The sequence below is a fragment of the Capricornis sumatraensis genome, chromosome 16, assembly GCF_032405125.1.
Source record: "Capricornis sumatraensis isolate serow.1 chromosome 16, serow.2, whole genome shotgun sequence".
Lineage (NCBI taxonomy): Eukaryota > Metazoa > Chordata > Mammalia > Artiodactyla > Bovidae > Capricornis > Capricornis sumatraensis.
In genome coordinates, this window is record NC_091084.1 from 22,223,481 (window position 1) to 22,245,493 (window position 22,013).

A 22,013-nucleotide genomic window follows, 5' to 3' on the forward strand; every position below is an offset into this window, starting at 1 on the left:
CTGGAAAATCCCATGGATGGAGGAGCCTGATAAGCTGCAGTCCATGGGGTCACTAAGAGTCAGACACGACTGAGCGACTTCACTTTCACTTTTCACTTTCATGCACTGGAGAAGGAAATGGCAACCCACTCCAGTATTCTTGCCTGGAGAATCCCAGGGATGGGGGAGCCTGGTGGGCTGCCATCTATGGGGTCGCACAGAGTCGGACACGACTGAAGCAACTTAGCAGCAGAAGCACAGAAACTGATGAGGATTCTTAAATTTTAGATAACCTACTGCTATCAACTAAAACTGAAAGGCTAGGGACTTGCCTGGTGGTCCAGTGGTTAAGAATCCACTTTCCAAAGCATAGGATGCAGGTTTGACACTTGGTTGGGCAACTGGGGTTCTACATATCTTGGGACAGCCAGGCCCATGTGCTCCAACTAGAGAAGCCCATGCACCCCAACTACAAGCCTGTGTGTTTAGAGCCCATGTTCCACAACAAAAGAAGAGAAGTGCCCATGTGCTGCAATGAAGACCCAGCAGTCAAGAATTAAGAAAAAGAAAGGCCATAAACTCCATACCTTTCCAACTGCTTCTGATGTTTCTCCTCTCTAGCCTGGGCCTTCATCTGCTGTACTTCAATAGTGTCAGGCTTCCTTCTTCGCATGTACAGTTCATGGTTTCCCATGCATAAGGCCAAAATCCGCTTATTGATTCTCAAACGAGGTGCATAAAAAACAAAATCCTAAATATAAAGGAGCCTGAATTTAAAATCTTCATGAAAGGATATTTCTTCCCACAATAATCTCTACAAAATTCCAGGCTTTCCTATGAATTCTAATGTCATATTCTATATATTTTAGAAATCATGGAATTTCTTCACTCCTTATGCCATACTTTCAGAAAACTGGTTCCTCCCCGTTTTGTTCCCTACTGGTTTTGTGGAGAAGCTAACATTCTTATGTTCTCAATATGGTAAATGACCTTTATTCTTTTTTCTTCTCCAAAAAAACTATGAACATCAATTCCTTCACCTCAGAGGAGGATTTTTTGTTTGTTTTGCCTTTGCCATTAACCTCAAAATTGGACCTTTGTTCAAGTCTGTTAAACTTTTTAACCTAGAAATTTTCTCCATACCTTTGTGTTTTCAATAACTGAGTTAAAGTACTAGAGTATACCTGACACTAGAGCAATTTAAAAAACTATTTAAATATAAATATTTCTTACGTTCAAGGCTCTGAGTTACAAAAACCCAAAGTTCATTATGCAATACTCTCTAAGCAAGTTAACGTAGAGGAGGTTACCTCCACTAATTCCAGCCACCAACATGCTTTTTTTAAATAGGAATGGCGATTGTTTCCAACCATCTCCTAATAAATACTGCCTATCTTATAGTTAAATCTCAGTTAAAATAAAACTGTGAAAAGGGCTACTTCTCAGAAGCAATTCAATGAATACACAATAATATCTATTATTACTATTGTCGTTCTTCAAGTGCTAGCATAGCAAAGTGGCAGAAATTTAAAGAGTTAATACATAAAAATAAAAGAATTTTACTTACAGGTGCCTTTTTGTCAATCGGCTTTATAACAAATTTTTTGTCATTAAATGAAATATTTCTGATTTCACTCCAAGGAAAACCAATTTTAGGTGTCAACCTTAAAAAAAAAAAAAAGCACCCTTTAAGATGAATATATTCTCATTATAAAAAGAAACTGACCCATTCCAATTAAGCCCAAAGTCCCCACTGTCCAGAATCCCCAGTCCCATTCCCTCCCATCTTGAGCTCACCCCTCTTTCACATTCCCCATCTTTATCTGTAGTCACACCTCTAACAGGTACTCTAAATTTTTAAAGGAAGAAAAAGAAAAGATTTTATCTACAAAATTTACTCTTCAGGTCATTTTTGCTTTTCATTCAAAACTTTCAAAATTTTCTCTTCTGAATAACATAGCATTTTAACTTGCTTTGTAATATATGAAAAAATAGAGTAAAATCAGTAAAACACTCTCTTTCGGAATTTGTATTTGCTTAGGAATGTGTACTTTATTAGATACCTGCAAATAATGAAAATAAAGTTCTGAGGCCAGGATAAAAAGAAACATCTTAGAAAAAAGCATTACTGGCATAGACTTAGATGCTCATGTGACATGGTAAATAAAAGGAAGGTGTAAAATAACTGTAGCTATCATTACTTAAAAGTGCTCTAAGAGCCTGACATATTATACATTTTGGGTTGATTTCAAAATAAAATGCCACTATTCACTATGTATGATACAGCAATGTTCTACTTTATTGATGTCTAAAAATATACAAAATAGTTCATATAAATGTTCAAACAAAAAGTGTTACAAAATACAGTAAATTATGCACCTATAATTCATTGTCTCACTGTTGCTATTTATGTATGTTAATTTCAATTACAACCTACAGGGCAGGCAAAACATTTAAGCAATCACTTTTCATCTATGAGAAAACAAATTTTAAGTTACCAGACATAACTCACAAGACATCAGGAAGCATACTTCAAATAGAAGTGAAATCACTCTATTTGATAAACATACTTCTTGAGAAGTAGAACTCTGAAACTACAAGATGTTGAGAAAACAGGTATATTATCTGAGAACCTATCTGACATTAACTAATCTTTTAATTTGGGGGCAAGGGAAAAGGAGTTAAGAGTAATCAGGCCCCAAGAGGACTTTACACGTAAGATTAAAGCCACACAGGCTGCTGAATAAAGACTTATTCACTATTCAACTAATTTACTTACTTGTCATCATGTTCATAAATATTCAGACCCAAAGCATCAACACCTAGCCACAATTCTGTTCCTTTCTTATTTTTTATTTCAAAATAGTTGACTCCATACATTTCTAGATCCTGTGCAATCTTCAAGTACTCCATCATAGAATCCTCCCTATTGAAATAAAGCTGATTTTAACATATATAAAAATAAGATCAAACAAATTACAAAACATTTTGGATTAAAGTTTAGTGCTTTACATGTATTCATATAAGTCTAATAACCTTTGAGGGATAATCTGATATAATAAAAAGTGTTATAAAAAAAACCTTAATTTGAGGAAAAACACTAAGAAAATAACCACTCAATACCTTAGCATTCCTCTATGTTCTTCATGCCAATTCTGTATTCTTTCTTCCCACTGTTCTTTTGTCAGTTTGTGTTGCTCCAAAACACTGTAAGGAAAAAAAAAAGAATCTATAAAAATGTCCCTTAGATTCAAAGTCAATATGCTTTTAAAAAGTCTAGAATTATTCAGTCCCTTAACTGTGGTAGTCATACAAAACTATACATATGATAAAACTGCACAAATACATACATACATATACACAAATGACTGCAGTAACACTAATGAAACCCGAATGGGGTCAGTGGATGGCATCAACGCCAACATCCTAGTTGTGATATTGTACTGAAGTCATCCAAGATGTTACCATTCGGGAAAGCTCGGAGAAGGACACATAGGACCCAGACCTCATTACCATTTTTTATTATAACTATGTGTGAAACTACAATTAACTCAAAATAAAAAGACTCTATGACCCTAAAATTATTTTACATTAAGTTTTAGAAATAGTTACATGGGTAGCATATGGGAATGTTTGCAATGAATGAAATATTGCACCAAAAACAGGGAAAGTAACTTTCTCATGAATATTAGGAAAGATTTGAGAGGAACAGATCAAAAATCAGAATTCTTCTTTGCTTCTATGTATTTACTTTCTTTGCTGCTAAATTTAATTTTTATATTTTCTACAGGTATACTTTTAGGTAAGTTTACAAGTGAAAAGGCATTTTTTTCCACCACCACCCTCCAAGCTGCAAGTAACTTATTAGTTTCTTTTGTATCATTTCAGTGTCTCTTTTACAAATATAAGCAAACATGAACAAACATTCTTATTTTCAACACTTAAATTGAACACTTCATTACAGCACTTAAACTTTCACAATTTTCTTGTCTTAATACTCTTGCCATCTGCCCTCTGTGCTCATCAAGAGGCAAGCCTTGAGGGCAATGTAATGCAATGCAATGCAGCCAACTGCAGAAATGACAATGTTAACAAAATCTGAATGCACAAGTTAATTAAATTGAATGCCACTACAATTTATGTTCTGGCTTTTTATATTAAGCATCTCAAATCTCCTTCATTTCCATTTTATATAATGTACTTGTATTATTAATATGCATGACTGGTTTGCAGGTATCTAAAATTCCCACTTTGGAAAAGAATACGGAAAAGAATAGACATATGTTATGTATAAATGAACCAGTCTGCTGTACACTGAAAAGTAACACACTGTAAATCAAATATAATATCCCAATATAAAATAAAAATTAAATTTAAAAAAAAGAGAACTTCCCTCATTGTCCAGTGGTAAAGAATCCTCCTGTCAAAGCAGGGGACACAGGTTTGATTCTTGTGCAGAGAGGATCCCACATGCCGTGGGGCAATTAAGCTGGTGGGCCGCAACTACTGAGCCCTAGTGGAGCTCGCTGTGGGCTATTTGAGGCAATGGAAGCCAGGTAGAGCCCCCAGGGTTCCCTGTCCCCAGCCCAGGACGGTGAGGCGCTAGCCAGGGGCCACTTGTCCGGATCCGCCAAGTGCCTGCTTCGCCTGGGTGCCTTCGCGCACACCGCCAACCTGGCCAACAGCCACCAGCACCCAGCTCTCCCCTGCACGGTTCTCTGCGGAACTCGTCGGTCAAGGCCCCAAGCGCCACGCCTCCCGCTGGACTGTGACACCCCAGAGCCTGGTCCAGCGCTCACCACCGCGCCCAGTGCACTAGGGCCTCCCCAGCCCAGCCCATACTGCGCATGGGCTGGACCCTGCCCCCAGAGCCGGGCATTCTGGAGTGGCGGGCCCCCTCACCAGACTGCCGCCGCAGCCTCAGGCCTCAAGGACAAGACAGGGCCCCAGGGCACCGCCGCTTTGCAGGGTGGGTGGGGGATGGGGAAGAGACTCTAGCCCGAGGGCAGCAGAGAGGACCCAGCATCCGGGTGAGGAGGCACTGGGGAGGGCAGTGGTCACTTGCGGGTGAGATGTGGTCTGTAAAATTAGAGCATCTCTTCACTTTCATGCCTTGGAGAAGGAAATGGCAACCCACTCCAGAGTTCCTGCCTGGAGAATCCCAGGGACGGGGGAGCATCCCAGGGACGGGGGAGCCTGGTGGGCTGCCGTCTATGGGGTCGCACGGAGTCGGACACGACTGAAGTGACTTAGCAGATAATACATATTTCCCTGGTTTCCATCCTTCTCCCTGCCCTCGTTGCTCTAGGATTGTACCTTCTCTGCTCTCAGCCCAGCCCCAGTCCCTTCCAGAGTCCCTAGTGCATGGAATAAAGTGGTTATTAAATCTCACCCCCGCCAAAAAAGCTGACTCTAAATGACTCTAGAGCCTGCAACTACTGAGTCCACGTGCCCTGGAGCCTGTCCTCTCCAACAAGAGAAGCCACCTCAATAAGAAACCCATGCACCACAACTGGAGAGCAGCCCCCACTTGCCACAACTAGAGAAAGCCTGTGCACAGTAAGGAAGTCTCAGCACAGCCAAAAATAAAAAGAAAAAACTTGAAAAAATTTTAAAAAGAAAAAAAAAAATTACTGAGGGGTGGGTGGGGAAGCTAAATCTTCTGTCCAGAAAAAAAGGAGTCTTTTCTTCATGATAAGGCTAATATGTTTCACCTTGACTTTAAATCTACTTGGGCCTTTAAACAACTTGTGCGTGTGAGTGCCTGCACGCACACTAAGTCATATCTCGGTCTGCGATCCCGTGACTACAGTCCCTCAGGCTCCTCTGTCCATGGGATTTCCCAGGAAGAAAACAGGAGTGGGTTGCCATTTCCTTCTCCAGGGGATCTTCCTGACCCAGGGGGGGAACCCGCGTTTCTTGTGTCTTCTGCATTGGCAGGTGGATATTCTTTACCGCTGTGCTGCCTGGAAATCCCTTTAAATGACTTATTCCTCTATTTCCTCAGGAAATATGTTCTCATTCCATTATTTATCATCCCTGCCTATCTATATTACCAGATACACGCACATCTCAGAGATATTTTTGGTTCATTTTCAGACCACCTCAACAAAGCAAGTTACACAAAATTTTCAGTTTTCTAGTGCATACAGAGGTTATGGTTATACTATACTGTATTAAGTGTGCAACAGCATTCTGTCCATAGAAACAATGTACACACTAAAATTTAAAAATACTTTATTGTTAAAAAAAAAAAGGTAACCACCATCTGAGCCTTCAAAATGTCATAATCATTTTGTTAGTGGAGGGTTTGAAATATTTCAGGAAGCTCCAAGCTGATAGAGATACATGAAGTGAGCTAAAGCTGCTGGAAAAAAAATAGTGCTAACAGACTTGCTTGATGCTGGCTGCCACAAACCTTCAATTTGTTAAAAACCCAGTACCTACAGTGCACAATAAAACAAAGCACAAAAAAAAGGAGGTATGACAGTATACTTATTTGCGTGAAGCTCGCACCAATCACATGCATGTTGCTCACCAGTTATGCCCAGTGCCAAACAGAAGAGGCAAAAATTTGTAGAGTGAATAAAGGAATTAATTATTTTCCATATTTTAAGGAACACTTTAAACCCATGTTTCCCTCCTCTTAGTTTTTTTCTTTATCACAGCCAAATTCCTTTCAGGAACTGTTTGTATTTACTGTCCTTTATTTCTATACCTCACATCACTGCCCCGAGTCTACCACAATCTGGCTTCAACCCCCAACGTTCTACTAAAACTGCTCTTACACTGGTGATGTCAATAGGTTCAAAACTGACATCTTCCTTCTCTGAAATGGGTTCCTTCTCACCTTGAAAAGCTACTGCAAACCACCCAGATACCCAAGTCAGAAACCTGGTACAGCGAAACATGCACATCTAGCTCTTTTCAAAAGAGAGGGATAGTATCTGGTGGGGCTGACTATTCCTATCAGCAGACTGCTAAACTCTACTGTGGGAGACCAGATTGCTTACCTGGGTTTTTCAATACAAGGATTATAATCATCCATCAAAATCATTAAATTTATATATTTGATTTAGGTTCACCAAATAACCAGATTACTAATTTTCCCCCAGGCACTTAAGTGATAAAAGTTTGTTATATATTATACATGGAATCTGGCTTCCCTCATAGCTCAGTTGGTAAAAATCCACCTAAAATGCAGGAGACTCTGGTTTGATTCCTGGGTCGTGAAGATCCACTGGAGAAGGGATACGCTACCCACTCCAGTACTCTAGCCTGGAGAATTACATGGACAGTCCATGGGGTCGCAAAGAGTCAGACATGACTGAGCAACTTTCACTTTCATATCTGGAATAAAATCAATGACTAAAAGTATCTCCTCTATTCTAAACTAAAAACTTAGTATTCTGACATTATGGATTTATGTTTTAGACAACTTGAATTAATCATCCTGAGACTAACAACTTGAAGGACACCTGACTGGACCTTCAAAGTTAAAAACCAAATCTTGAGCAGCATGTGCTTCTTCCTAAATAGATTGGGTTTCTCTAGGTCTCACAGACCTAGAGAACGAACTTACGGTTGCTGGGAGGAAGGGATAGTTAGGGAGTTTGGGATGGACATGTATACACTGCTGTATTTAAAATGGGATAACCAACAAGAACCTACTGTATAGCACATGGAACTCTGCTCAATGTAGCGTGGCAGCCTGGATAGGAGGGGAGTTTGGGGCAGAATGGATACATGTATATGTATGGCTGGGTCCCTTCTTTGTTCACCTGAAACTATCACTATGTTGTTAACCAGCTATACTCTGATACAAAACAGAAAGTTAAAAAAAAACAAACAATTTTTAAAATAAAATAATAATAATTTTTAAAATTAAGAAAAAATCATCTGAAATGTAATTCTACTACACTGGTAATCAATTACTCAATTCAATGCTTAAAAAATCTGAGACACTGATTTTGGGGTTGGACCAATAATTATAAACAGACTGACAAGTATCTCATACTCCTGATTCTTTCAGTGAATAATATATACTATTGTAACTATTATTATTATTATAGTATTAAAGAGCAGAACAGTACATGACATTTATTTTTTTTTAGTACATGACATTTAATGATCAATTACTAAATCTACTGTACTTAATGGTACCTATAAAGCATACAGCAACAGAATGTAATTTACTAACCAAAATTAATTGTTAATGCTACAAAGGAATTTAATAATAAAAGTAAACAAAAAGTAGTTTTGATGTCTTCATATTTAGTACCTACAAAAAAGAAATTACACTTAAGAGCTTAAATATTATGAGGAAGTGATACAGAACTTAAATTTTAGGTTAATAATATGTAGTTTTGCCTTTAATTAGAAATTTTAAAATTCAGGAATCTTGTGCAAATAGTAATAATTTCTCTGGATTTTGAAGAAAAGTCCCTATTTACATTCTAATATCAGGGTCATGTATACCACTACCATTAAGAACTGAAATGTTTAAAAGTAATATTTGATGTAATTTCTAGATTTTGTAAATAATACTACCAACTACCAGTTGTATCACACTTTACAATTAAAACTGTAAAGCACACTGTTCATGAACTGTAATCATAAACATAAGGCTGACAGAGCAAAACTGCTACCCTCGTTGTGCAGAGTGAGACACTAAGGCTCTTATATACGTGAGGCCACATAATTAGCAAAGGATAGAATCAGCATTTAAAACCAAGGCCTGCTAATGATGCTTTCCTGCAGCATGCTACCTTAAAATAGCTGTTACATTGAAACCAGGTCTCCCTAAACCAAATTCTCTTACTGAGTTTTTTATTAATCTCTATATGCAAAACTTTTCTGCCTTTCCTTGTCCCCTCTGACCTCAACCCTGTGCTAACTGAACACTAATCAACCAACAGCCAGATAACTAAAGCTGCTGTTGTCAATAACAATATTAATGTTACTATACTAAAATTTCAATAGATATAGATTATAGATATCATCATTAATGTACAAACTCAGGTTATTTGGCAGCCCCCAAGTCACAGGCCACCTAGCCAGAGAATCTTAAACCACAGACTTCTGACTCCCAAGCTGTCACAAAACAATGATTAAATTCTAGCCTCTTTGTTCTTTCCCTTTAATAAGCACCTAACTCAAAGATCAGGTGGGAGTGGACCTGAGACTTGTCTCTCACTCCCTTGTTTGGTACCCTGCAATAAATGCTGTACCTTCCTTCACCACAAACAGGTGTCAGTAGATTGGCTTTCCTGCGTCTGGGGAACAGACCCAAGTTCAGAACAGGTAGTAGTATGCTGCAGATGAGAACAGAGCACTAGACTAAAAGTCCAATAACCAAGTTTAAAAAGTCTTTTGGAACGTTAGAAATTTAATTTTAATTCTATGGAGGAAATATAGCCTGGAACTTATTATTTTCAAAAACATTTATTAAGCAACGGTCTACCTGCATGAGAATTTTTACTAATAAGTAGCAACAGTCATGCCTCCTCAAGCCCAAATTATCACTGCCTCCACTTACTGCTTATCTGTGAGAATGAGAAGAGACAAAATGTTTAAGTAATTACAGAGTACATAAATCTATGTAGCTTCTGGGTCATAACTTTTAAAAGTATACTCTAACCCAACTGGCAACTTAAAAATCTAAAAAAAAAAAAAAAAAACAAAACCAAACACAACCATTTACAAACTTCTAAAATATGACTTTTCAGAGACTATAGGGTAAAAGCATGCTTCACTTACCGCTGGGGGAGGAGTCTATCATTAGCCAGGTAGCCTGGTTTATGAATCTCTTTATTATAGTCTCCATACTTGGCCTGGACAGCATAGGAAGCCAAAAGAACTGCAGTTTCTGGTGGACAATATATCTCATCATTTAATATAGCTTCTTTAACTTGCAAGAAGAAAAGTCTCTGGGTTATTTCTTGAATTAATTCCTCAGAAACATCTTCAGGAAAGAATTTAGCTCTAAATTTGAATTGCAAAGGATTCTCTTTTTTAACATCTTGCTGTGTCACCTGTAATAGTAATTTCAAGTATAGTCAATAAAAACCTTAGGTTCACAATAACTGACCATAGTCACATAATATTCTCTTTTGGTACAAAATAGGATATAAAACATGAGATTCTAAATCTATTAAGTAATAAATATGAGAAAAAGATTCCATACTTATGAATGTGACTGATAACTCACAGATCCTAATTAATAACCTAATTGAAATTTCTCCAGAGCAACTTATCCTGAAGATGTTTAAGACCAAAGTACTAAGCAATACCTTATAGTATTTCTTACTGCTGAGTTTTCAAATAGGAAAAAAATGAACATTTCTTTTTTGAGGATGATATGGTGATGGTACCTTAATAAATTAAGACATGACACCTCTAATGATTCACAGAGATAACTATAAAAAGAGGTTTAAAATCAGTCTGAGTTCTTCTGGCTCAATCTGACTGATTTAACATGATCAAGATCAACTTCAAAGCAACTTAATTATTAGCTAGATGTTATCATACACACTTTACCTTCTTATTTAGTTTAAGCCATGTAGAATAGCCCTTGCTGTCCACGTACTGCAGCCCAAAAAACCAGACCTCACGCAAACCAACTGTTTTCACCACCTTAAAAAAAAAAGTTTCAGTTCAACACTCACATTGTAACCAGAAGGCACTATACTTCAAAGGAAGAACAAAACCACATGGAAATTATAGGTTTATTCCTTTGCTATAGTAAAGATCTTTCCTAAATTTAACATACTGATTAAAGGAATATTTCTAAAAGTTTAAGTTCAGGTTTTATTAAATTTCATAATGTCATTTCAATCTTATCTCATCCACTCTTCCGTATGCCCTTTTCCTTTTCATCTGCCAACAAGACCCTAACAGATAAAAAGAAGAATCTGGGGAAAAGATACAGAGCTGTCCTAATCCCACTTTCCTATTTCAATTTACCACTGCCCCCAACCCAAACTATACTATCAAGTAGCGCAAACAAACAGTATCATTTTGGTAATAAGACTCTCTGAGGACATGTAAATGCCCTGCCTCAGGCTATCCAGCTGCCGCTTTCACCTCCATTCCTACTTGACTCAGCATCGTATATTCTATGTTCTTCTACTTTCACTGAGCAAGAAACCAGTCTTTGAACATGCCATGAATTTTACCCTTCTATACCTGTGCTCATGCTTCTTCCCCTCCCTAGAATGTTTCTTCTGTACTTTTATTTTTCTCTGCTTTTCTTCTGTACTTTTACCACCTGTTAAGCAATGTATTCCTCAAGGCCCAGGTCAACTAACATGCTTCTGTGAATGAAGCTTTCGTATCATCTAGACAAAATTAATCACTTGGTCCTTAGTAACTCCACAGTATTTTATTTATACTGCTGCTTAAACACTTATTTTATCATAATTAATTATTATTAGTAGAGTGTCTATTTACCTTCCTTGGCTGTTTAAAACTAAGGACAAAGACTACTGCCTTACTCATCTTAATATTCATGTCATTTCCAAGAATGACTAGCTTGCGGTAGGTACTCAAGAATACAGAGTAACCAAAGTGGTAAACTAGAATTATTAACTCACACTCAGGATTATGCCAACAAAAGCATATTTTTAAATCTGTATTTAAAATGAGGGAGGTGAGAGTTTATTAGGACTTTAAAAGCTTTACAAAAAGATTCAATATTAGTTCTTAAGTAGTAAACATTCTTAGTTTAAAACAAATAATAAATATCTCTTTTAAAACAAAAATCTAAAAACATGCCAGGCTTTTGGTTTCAAGACAGTAAATGGAACCCTTCAGTTTACTCTCCCTCTTGAAAAAATTTCACTGAAATGACACATACAAAAATTAAAAATAAGAAAAAAAATTTAGTTGTGGAAAAAAAAAATTAGCTGTGAGAGGAAAGGTTACCACATTTAAAAAAAAAAGACAGAATTCTCTGAATGATATGGTATATAAATATCCACAGTGACAGCAAAAGCTGATCAATGCCAAACAACCAAAACTTGAACGTGGACAAAGGAGACCCCAGATAATTTAACTTTGTCAAAAGATAGGTTGTCCCAACAGGGCCACAGGAAACATTTCAGCTCAGAGTGACAGGAACAAGAAATGTCAAAAGCAGTACCAAAGCAGCAAGTCTCAGTTTTGTCTCCAGGCTTTCTGTGAGTCACAACACTGCTAAGTAAAAAAGGGATCTGCCAGTGGGGCACAAGGGACAGCCTCTTAACTTCAGACTGTCACAACACACAAGAGAAAAGTAAGAGACCACAGTTGTGAAATTCCTTAACAGGCTCCATCTTTTCCTATTTCTGAAAGTCTTCTAGGAAACTTTAAATCATGCATCTATAATTAAAAACATACTTGGGCACATAACTACAATATATGTATATTTATTTATAAGTTATACATATGCTATCACTTAATATATCAGAAAGCCCATCCTAAAAAATTAAAAGAAAGATAAAAATACAAACAAACATTTTAGTATTTTTTTCTTGCACCGTAACAGACGATGCTGAGTACTCCTGGGGATAGCACTATTCTAATCCCACAGACAGAAGCTGGAAGAGGCCAGTGAAGAAATTCAGCAGGCAGCAAACCAAAGGACCTCACAAACTCAACCAGAGCCCCTCCACATGGCAGATGGCTTTAAGCTGACATCCTAATCAGAAGTGAGGGTTTGCTACAGGTGGATTCATCTGAGAGAACTCCTGCCCCTATGTCTGCTGTTCTGACCCTGAACCTACTGACCTTGACCTGACAGCTAGCTCACCCATATACTCAACTTCACCCAAGGTAACATCAGATTTGGATCTGGAATTTGGGCTCAAGTTGCCAAGACACAGAACAAGGACTACAGGAAGTAACTGCTGAGACAGGCCGTAACAGATAGCAACGCTCTTTAACTTAGATCTTTTCATTTACAATATGAAGTGTGTGTATGTGTGTGTGTTTGTGTATCAAACACTGTTCTACATAGTTTATTTTTTTTTACATATTTTATTTTATTTTATTATTTTTTTTAATTTTAAAATCTTTAATTCTTACATGTGTTCCCAAACATGAACCCCCCCCTCCCACCTCCCTCCCCATAACATCTCTGTGGGTCATCCCCATGCACCAGCCCCAAGCATGCTGTATCCTGCGTCAGACATAGACTGGCGATTCAATTCTTACATGATAGTATACATGATAGAATGGCATTAGTTTACATGAAGTCTCAATTAATTCTGACAAAAACCTTCTGAAGGAATAATGTTACCACCCTCCTAATTGTATAAATGAGAAAAATGAGACAAAGAAAGTAATTTGTATGAAGTCAAACAGCAACATCTGGGACTCTACCTCTAGCAGTGTGGTTCCAGAGCCCACGGTTTTCAACTACTACACATTACTGCATCATAAAACATGTAGTTTCCTTTTCCCTGGCATCTAAACTAAAGCAATTCTGCTTAGAAAAAAACCAAATATTTTATTTCTGACTATCCACTACCAAAAGGCCCATGTGCTAATTTTTGACTAACACAAAACATTTTGCTCACTATAAATAACATTTCAATTTGCTATAAATAACATTTCAATTTGCTATGAGTACAGTAAATGCTAACTCCATCCACATTTTTATTCAAGTAAGACAGCTTATGTACTTACAAACATGAGACCTAGAAGAATCAACAGAAGTATTAGTTCACAAAAGTAAAATATCTGTAATGTAAATTGAATGCAATTGCTTAGGATGTTGCCATAAAAAATTGCTCACTCACAACAAAAAAAAATCCTTTCATCTCCAAAAAGATTTTATCTGGATGTTCAAGTTCACTAATTATGTAATTAGTAAATTAAGTTTATTACCTGGTCAAGGGAAGAAACAACTTCCCAGGAGTTTTGAATTTTTATTTCATCATTATTTGGGATCAGTAAGTAATTAGTATGTTATTTATTGCTGTAATACCAGGAATTCTCCCATTTTCTAAGGTCAATAGTTAGCATGACCACAGACTACTGCTCTTCTGATCATGTTCATGTAAAAGTTCATGTAAAAGCTACCTCCTCCTTTCTGCAATCAATTCACTTCTTGAACACTTGACCCCTAGTCACCAATCTCTTTCCTCCTTTTCTCAATAAAACTTGACTACTTAAATTGTTACAGACAGCATTACCTGGGGAGCCTCAATAAAAGTGCTAATAGTTTAGAGTAGGTCCCAGACAATCAAACAGAATCTCTAGAGGTGGTTTCCAGGCACTGCTTTATTTTTCTCTTTAAAGCTCCCCAGGGTGGCTCAAGTGCGCACTCAAGAGTGATAAAAAAAGACAAAATCAATAGTTCAAGTTCTTTAACATGACATCCATGTTCTAACTCCAGGCTAGCTTATTATGAGCCTACGACATCAAACTGCTATCAGGGCCCTATTTATAGCTTATGCCTTTGCTCCTGCCATCTCCTTGAAACCCAAGTTCCCCTGCCGAGTTTATGATTAATCTCTCAATCCAACTTTATGCCCTTTCTTGTCCCCTCTGACCTTAATCTTGTGCTAACTGAACACTAATCAACCAGAGTCAGATCGCCAAAACTGCTGCCATTGTTGATAATACCAATAATGTAGTAAAACTGCTCTTGTATCATCATTTATCATCATTAACACACAAGTTACTTCTCCAGGGCAAGATAAGCTAAGAGACCCTCAGGTAACAAAACCAGAGACATCCTAACTAACCAAACCAAAACTACAATTAAGAAATGTCACAGAAATATCACATGATGATTAACCCCAGTTTCTTTGTTCTTTCCCATCTATAAAAAACCTCTAACTCAAAGACCAAGTTGGAGTGCATCTGAGACTTGTCTCCCACTCCCTTGCTTGGTGCCTTGCAATAAACCCTTATTCCACTGCAAACTCTCGCTGTTAAGAGTCTGACTTTCTGTGCATTGGGCACACAAGCCCATTGCTCGTTTACATCCTCTGTCTAGGATCTCCACCTATTCCACTCATGGACTATGGAGAATATCACTGAATTCCTTTTAGTCCTCATTACAATGATTTTCATATCAGATGTTTAATAAATACCTGCTAATAATTATTTTTTAAAAGTCCCATCTCTCAAATCTAGGAATGAGAAAGACTATCCCTACAGTTGTTCAAGACATCTGAATAAGTACTGTGAAAAATTCCAAATGCTACACTGTAGCATTTTAAGTAAAGGTATAGAAAAACACAGAAAGAAGTATGCAACAGCATGCACATTATGGTGTCAAAATTGCATCCTTCATGTAGTGAATGATACCTGGTCAAAAAGCTGTTTGCCAGTTGTGTTGGGCTGAATGGCAAATTCCAGCTCAGCATCCATCGTTGTTACTCTTACATTGATCTGCAATAAAAACATAAGGTATAATCAGCAGAAAAAAGAAAATACTTAAGTATAATGTCTGGTATGAGAAAATATATTAGCAATTAAAAAACAACTCAATGTACCTAATATTTTCTTTATTAAAGTGATAGTTTGATTTATTTATATTTTTGATTTATTGAATACTTAATATACAGTAGGTGCCAGGCCTGGTGCTTTTCACATTCTTATTTCGCCTCTGCAACAATACCAGGAGATATGTGCATTTCCACAGAAGTATTCATTTATATAGAAAATTCTTTATCACTTGCCCAAGAACACACAGATATTAAAAAGCCGGGCAGGTATTTCACTGAGGTACAACTCCAAATTCTTTGACTGTCGTTCACTATTCCACATTTCTTTCGACACAAAAATCAAATTGTTTTATTTATACTGTAAATGTATTACTTACTTTATAAAAATCATTCATCTATTGCCTTTTACTTGCTAGACTTTTTCAAATTCTAATTTTTATGTGTAAATACCTTCCTAGGTAGATATCTCACCAAAAATGTAACATGCCTTAACCAAAGTAATTTTTATTCCAGAATAGCATCTTCACCTAGAATCCACCATGACATGGTAAAAACCTTTTAACTCGCACTATTAGAACTCTAAATCAGACTTATTTCCCCTCATCTTTAATTCTTTCTAAAAACCACATGTACCTTTATCTGAAATACTTTCTCTGATCAAAAATATCTTATAGAGCTCCTTTATATAATCTTTTAGAAAATATTAATACACATAAAATGTATGTAACATATATAGACAATGAACCATAATAAAATAAACAATGGTAATATAATAATAAATATATATTTGGTCTTTATCCTGGTTCCCAGCAGAGCTCCTAAAATCCTTTAAATTCCCTGAGTGATAGATGTGAGAGGACTTTGTTAGTCACAACAAGCTCCTTTCAATCATACCCGAGTTTATGCTAATGGGTGACTCTAGATGGGCCCTAAGAGCTTCAGAATGGGGGCCAGTACCTAGAGAAACCAATCATGCCATTAGAGGAGTGAACCTTTCAGCCACCCATCCCAACTACCCAGGAGGGTGAAAGGGGAGGAAAGAGAGCTGATCTCCAAGGTCCAATGATTTAATCAATCATGCCTATGAAATGGAATCTATAAAACCCTAAACAAAGGGGTTCAGAATGCACCCACTTGCTGACAGGGTGGTGCATCGCGAACTCCACAAAGACAGAAAGAAGCTCCTTTACTCAGGACCCTTCTGGACCTCATCCTCTACATCCATATTCTTTATAGTTCCCTTTACATTAACCAGTCAGCAACAGCAAGAAAGTGTTTCCTCCAGTTCTGTGAGCTGTTATAGCATATTACAGAATCTGAAGAGGGGACTGTGGGAATCTCCAAATCTTAGCCACGTTAGCCAGGAGAGAGAGTCACATGCATTACCTGTGATTAGCTTCAGCAGTCTAGTGGTCGGGGCCCTTAATCTCTGGGGTTTGCGTTAACTCTGAGTAGCTGTGTCAGAATAAATTAAAGTGCAGGACATACACCTGGTATCCACACAGAACTCGGGAACTGACTGGTATGGAAAACCCACCCATCCGGTATCAGAACATTTTGAATTACCAAAGTGTTTTCCTTTACCCATAAATCTACCATTCAACTTAAAAACTAGAAGAAACAAAGCAGTGTCATCAGTGTATTTCTTGTTTGTGAATTTCTGGGACCTCGATCCCCACAGGTAAGCACTAACCTAAATTTTCTGTTTTTGATCCTTAGTTTTTTAAAATACAATAGTTCTATCACAAATGCAGGCATCTATGGTAAAATATTATTTAGTTTTTGATTTTTAGCTGTTTTGTTGTTGTTCAGTTGCTAAGTCATGTCTGACTCTTGCGACCCCATGGACTGTATGTAGTCTGCCTGGCTCCGATTTTCCAGGTAAGAATACTGGAGCAGGTTGTCAGTTCCTTCTCCAGGGGATCTTTCTAAAATTGTATAATACTTGCTAATAAAGTCTTCCTTGATGTGGACAATGATCACAATATGTATTTACCTCATGAAAATGCATCAGCAGCACAAATATTCTTTTGCATATGCATATTCTATTTTTTTGTATATTCTAATTCGGTAAAAGGTTTAAACAAAAATTTTGCCGAACTATAATTTGCCTTTTCACAGTTTTATTTCTAAGATTCATTGATGTTTTTGTTAGTAGTTTCAATTCATTCATCTTTATGTGACTACAGTAATTCATTTATCATTTTCCTATAAATTGGCATTAAATTGTTTCCAATTTTTTGGTTATTAAGAACAAAACTGCTGTGAACATTCTTTACATGTCTCCTAGTACAAGTGTCTGAGTTCCTCTAGAAGTATAACTCAGAAGAATCCCTGGGTGACCAAGTATACACCTTCAACTTCACAATGTAATGCTGAATTTTCTTCTAACATGACAGCATCAATTTACACTCCCACCAACAGTGAATAAGAATTGCTGCTGCTTTGTATTTTCACTAGTAGTTATCAGATTTGCTAATGTTTAACAATTTAGTAGGTATAAGCTGATATCTTAGTATGTTATTAATACACAGATTCTTGATTCCTAATGAAGTTGGGAACATTTTCTTATGTGTATACGCAGAATTATAAGACATCCCTCATGACTTCCCCCAACCCCTACAACTTACTCCCATGATTACATTAACATTACATGATAAAAGGGATCTTGAAGATGTACTTAAGAGCTTCCCTGATGGCTCAAATGGTAAAGCGTCTGCCTGCAATACAGGAGACCCGGGTTCAATCCCTGGGTTGGGAAGATCTCCTGGAGAAGGAAATGGCAACCCACTCCAGTATTCCTGCCAGGAGAACCCCAGGTATGGAGGAGCTTGGTAGGCTACAGTCCATGGTGTCGCAAAGAGTCGGACACGACTGAGCGACTTCACTTCACTTCAATCAGTTGATCTTAAGATAGTAAAATTATTGTGGGTGGATCTGAATTAATCTCACCAACTCTGCAACCCAATGGACTGTAGCCCACCAAGCTTCTCTGAACAGTAAATTACCTTTAACTAAAAAGACAATAATAATGCCTTAGGTTAGAATTTCTCCAATTTCACAGTCTCAGGATCTCTTTATGCTCTTCCCAAAAGGCTTTTACGTGAGTTCTCCATCTATATTCACATTAGAAATCAAAACTGAGAAAATTTTAAGATATTAAATGTAACAAGAATAAACCTATCACGTTAACATAGAAAACATCAAGTAGGCTCTTCAGAAAAGTCTACTTAAAAGTTTGTTTAAAAAAGGCCCAGAAGGCTAACGTCAGAGGTGTTTCATTTGATTCTAAGAGTAATTCCTTTGTCGTTCAGTTGCTAAGTTGTGTCAGACGCTGTGAAACACCATGGATTGCAGCATGCCAGGATTCCCTGTCCTTCGCTATCTCCTGGAGTTTGCTCGTCACAATTAAGTTGGTAATGCCATCCATCCATCTCATCCCTTTGTCGCCCCCTTCTCCTGCCCTGAATCTCTCCCAGGATCAGGGTCTTTTCCAATGAGTCAGCTCCTTGCATCAGGTGGCTGAAGTATTGGAGCTTTTGTGTCAGGTCTTCCAGTGAATACTCAGGGTTGATTTCCTTTAAGATTGACTGGTTTGACCTCCTTGCTGTTAAAGGGACTCTCAAGAGAGTCTTCTCCAACACCACAATTCAAAAGCATCAATTCTTCAGTACTCGGCCATCTTTATGGTGCAACCCTCACATCTGTACATAACTAGTGGAAAAAGCACAGCTTTTGACTAGACAGACCCTTGCCAGCAAAGTGATATCCTTGATTTTTAACATACTATCTCGATTTGTCATAGCTGCCCATTCCAGTATTCTGGCCTGGAGAATTCCATGGACTAAGTCCATGGTGTCGCAAACACTCGGACACAACTGAGCGACTTTCACTTACACTCCTTCCAAGGAGCAAGCACCTTTTAATTTCATGGCTGCAGTCACCATTTGCAGTGATTTTGGAGCCCAAGAAAATAAAATGTGTCAATATTTCCAATTTTCCCCCATCTATTTGGCATGAAGAGATGGGACCGGATGCCATGATCTTAGTTTTTTGAATGTTTAGTTTTAAGCCAACTTTTTCACTCTCCTCTTTCACTTTCATCAAGAGGCTCTTTAGTTCTTTTTCGCTTTCTGCCATAAGGGTGTTGTCATCCAGCCCAGTGTTTTTCATGATGTACTCTGCATATAAGTTAAATAAGCAGGGTGACAGTATACAGCCTTGACGTACTCCTTTCCCTATTTGGAACCAGTCTGTTGTTCCATGTGTCCAGTTCTAACTATTGCTTCTTGAGTTGCATACAGATTTCTCAAGAAGCAGGTCAGTTGGTCTGGTATTCCCATCTCTTTCAGAATTTTCCACAGTTTGTTGTGGTCCACCCAGTCAAAGACTTTGGCATAGTCAATAAAGCAGCTGCTGCTGCTAAGTCGCATCAGTCGTGTCCAACTCTGTGCGACCCCAAAGACAGCAACCCACCAGGCTCCTCTGTACCTGGGATTCTCCAGGCAAGAATACTGGAGTGGGTTGTCACTTCCTTCTCCAGTGCGTGAAAGTGAAAAGTGAAAGTGAAGTCACTCAGTCGTGTCCAACTCTTCACAACTCCATGGACTATGGCCTACCAGGCTTCTCTGTCCATGGGATTTCCCAGGCAAGAGTATCAGAATGGGGTGCCATTGCCTTCTCCACAATAAAGCAGTAGTAGATGTTTTTCTGGAACTCTCTTGCTTTTTCCATGATCCAGCAGATGTTGGCAATTTGATCTCTGGTTCCTCTGCCTTTTCTAAATCCAGCTTGAACATCTGGAAGTTCATGGTTCACGTATTGCTGAAGCCTGGCTTGGAGAATTTTGATCATTATTTTGCAGGCGTGAGAGATGAGTGCAATTGTGCAGTAGTTTGAGCATTCTTGGGCACTGCCTTTCTTTGGGGTTGGAATGAAAACTAATCTTTTCTAGTCCTGTAGCCACTGCTGAGTTTTCCAAATTTGCTGGCATATTGGGTGCACTTTCACAGCATCATCTTCCAGGATTTGAAACAGCTCAACTGGAACGCCATCACCTCCACTAGCTTTATTTGTAGTGATGCTTCCTAAGGCCCACTTGATTTCACATTCCAGGATGTTTGGCTCTAGGTGAGTGATCACACCATCGTGATTATCTGGGTCATGAAGATCTTTTTTGTATAGTTCTTCTGTATATTCTTGCCACCTCTTCTTAATATCTTCTGCTTCTGTTAGGTCCATACCACTTCTGTCCTTTATTGAGCCCATTTTTGCATGACATGTTCCCTTGGTATCTCTAATTTTCTTGAAGAGCTTGCTAGTCTTTCCCATTCTATTGTTTTCCTCTATTTCTTTGCATTGATCACTGAGGAAGGCTTTCTTATCTCTTCTTGCTATTCTTTGGAACTGTGCATTCAAATGGGTATATCTTTCTATTTCTCCTTTGCCTTTTGCTTCTCTTCTAGTCACAGATGTTTGTTAAGGCCTCCTCAGACAACCATTTTGCCTTTTTGCATTTCTTTTCCTTGTGGATGGTCTTGATCCATGCCTTCTGTACTTACTCAAACAGTTTTCCAAAGTAGCTGTAAATTTCACATTCCTACCAAAAATAGAGTTCCAGTTGATGCACATCCTTACAGACATGGTCTTTTCAGTCTAATTTTAGCCCCTCTAGTAAGTATAAAATGGTATCTCACTGTAGTTTTATTTTTCCCTGAGGATCTTTTCAAGTGTTTATTGGCTATTAATATATCTTCTTTCGTGAAGTTTATTTTGTGTAGTATCTGCTCAAAGTTTTGGCCCACTTTTTAAAAACTGGGTTGTCTTATTAGAGTTCTAAAATAACAATATACTACAATTATTTTGTACCATTCTGCCTTGCCTTTTCACTTTCTTACTGCTGTTTTTCAAACAGCAGAAGTTTTTAATTTTGATGAATTTTCTTTAAACTGCTACAAACTTTTTGTGTATTATCAAAGAATCTTTGCCTACCTCACGACTGTAGAAATATTCTATTTTCTTCTGTAAGTTTTATAGTTTGGGGCTTTTAATTTATGCTTATGATCCGTTTAGAGTTAGACGTGTGTAAATTGTGATATAAAGGTCAACATTCATATTCTTCTGTATGGATAACTCTTTGCTACAACATCATTTCTTGAAAAGAATTTAATTTCCCTACCAAATTGTGTGACATCTTGTTAAAAATATTTAGTAAGAATGTATGTATAGGTACACTTTTGTTCCACTGATCCTATTAAGTAATTTCTCAATACCACACTGTCTTATTTTTGTCTCTTGAAAATAAATGTTGAAATCCAGGAGTGTTAACTGTTCCACCCTTATTTTTCTTCCAAATTGCTTTAAATATTCCACATAAGTTTTGGTAGTTCCATAAACATTTTATAATTAGCTAGCCAATTTTATCCAAAGGGATGCAACTGCTGGGATTCAACTGATTGGAATTACATTCAACTTACCAACACATTTGGGGAGAAGTGTTTTAATAGTATGCTCTAGACATATCTATGATCAATGTGTATTTTTCTATATCCTTTGGTCTTTTTAATTTCTTAAAGGTTTTCAGTATAGAGATTT

At 37.5% G+C, this 22,013-nt stretch overlaps 1 protein-coding gene across 3 annotated transcripts in view; it reads right to left on the reverse strand.

Annotated features, from left to right (window-relative positions):
* The window catches only part of RDX (radixin), an 83,078-nt gene that overhangs the window by 59,742 nt on the left and 1,323 nt on the right, over positions 1 to 22,013 (reverse strand). For 2 of the 3 annotated variants that reach the window (XM_068989023.1, XM_068989024.1), the window contains exons 2-8: positions 15,280 to 15,363; positions 10,519 to 10,614; positions 9,739 to 10,013; positions 3,103 to 3,186; positions 2,759 to 2,905; positions 1,547 to 1,643; positions 567 to 730 (exon numbers count right to left, since the gene is read on the reverse strand). In XM_068989023.1, the coding sequence (XP_068845124.1) occupies positions 567 to 730; positions 1,547 to 1,643; positions 2,759 to 2,905; positions 3,103 to 3,186; positions 9,739 to 10,013; positions 10,519 to 10,614; positions 15,280 to 15,363 (947 nt within the window). The remainder of the gene's footprint in view (positions 1 to 566; positions 731 to 1,546; positions 1,644 to 2,758; positions 2,906 to 3,102; positions 3,187 to 9,738; positions 10,014 to 10,518; positions 10,615 to 15,279; positions 15,364 to 22,013) is intronic. The other variant, XM_068989025.1, reaches the window with a different exon arrangement.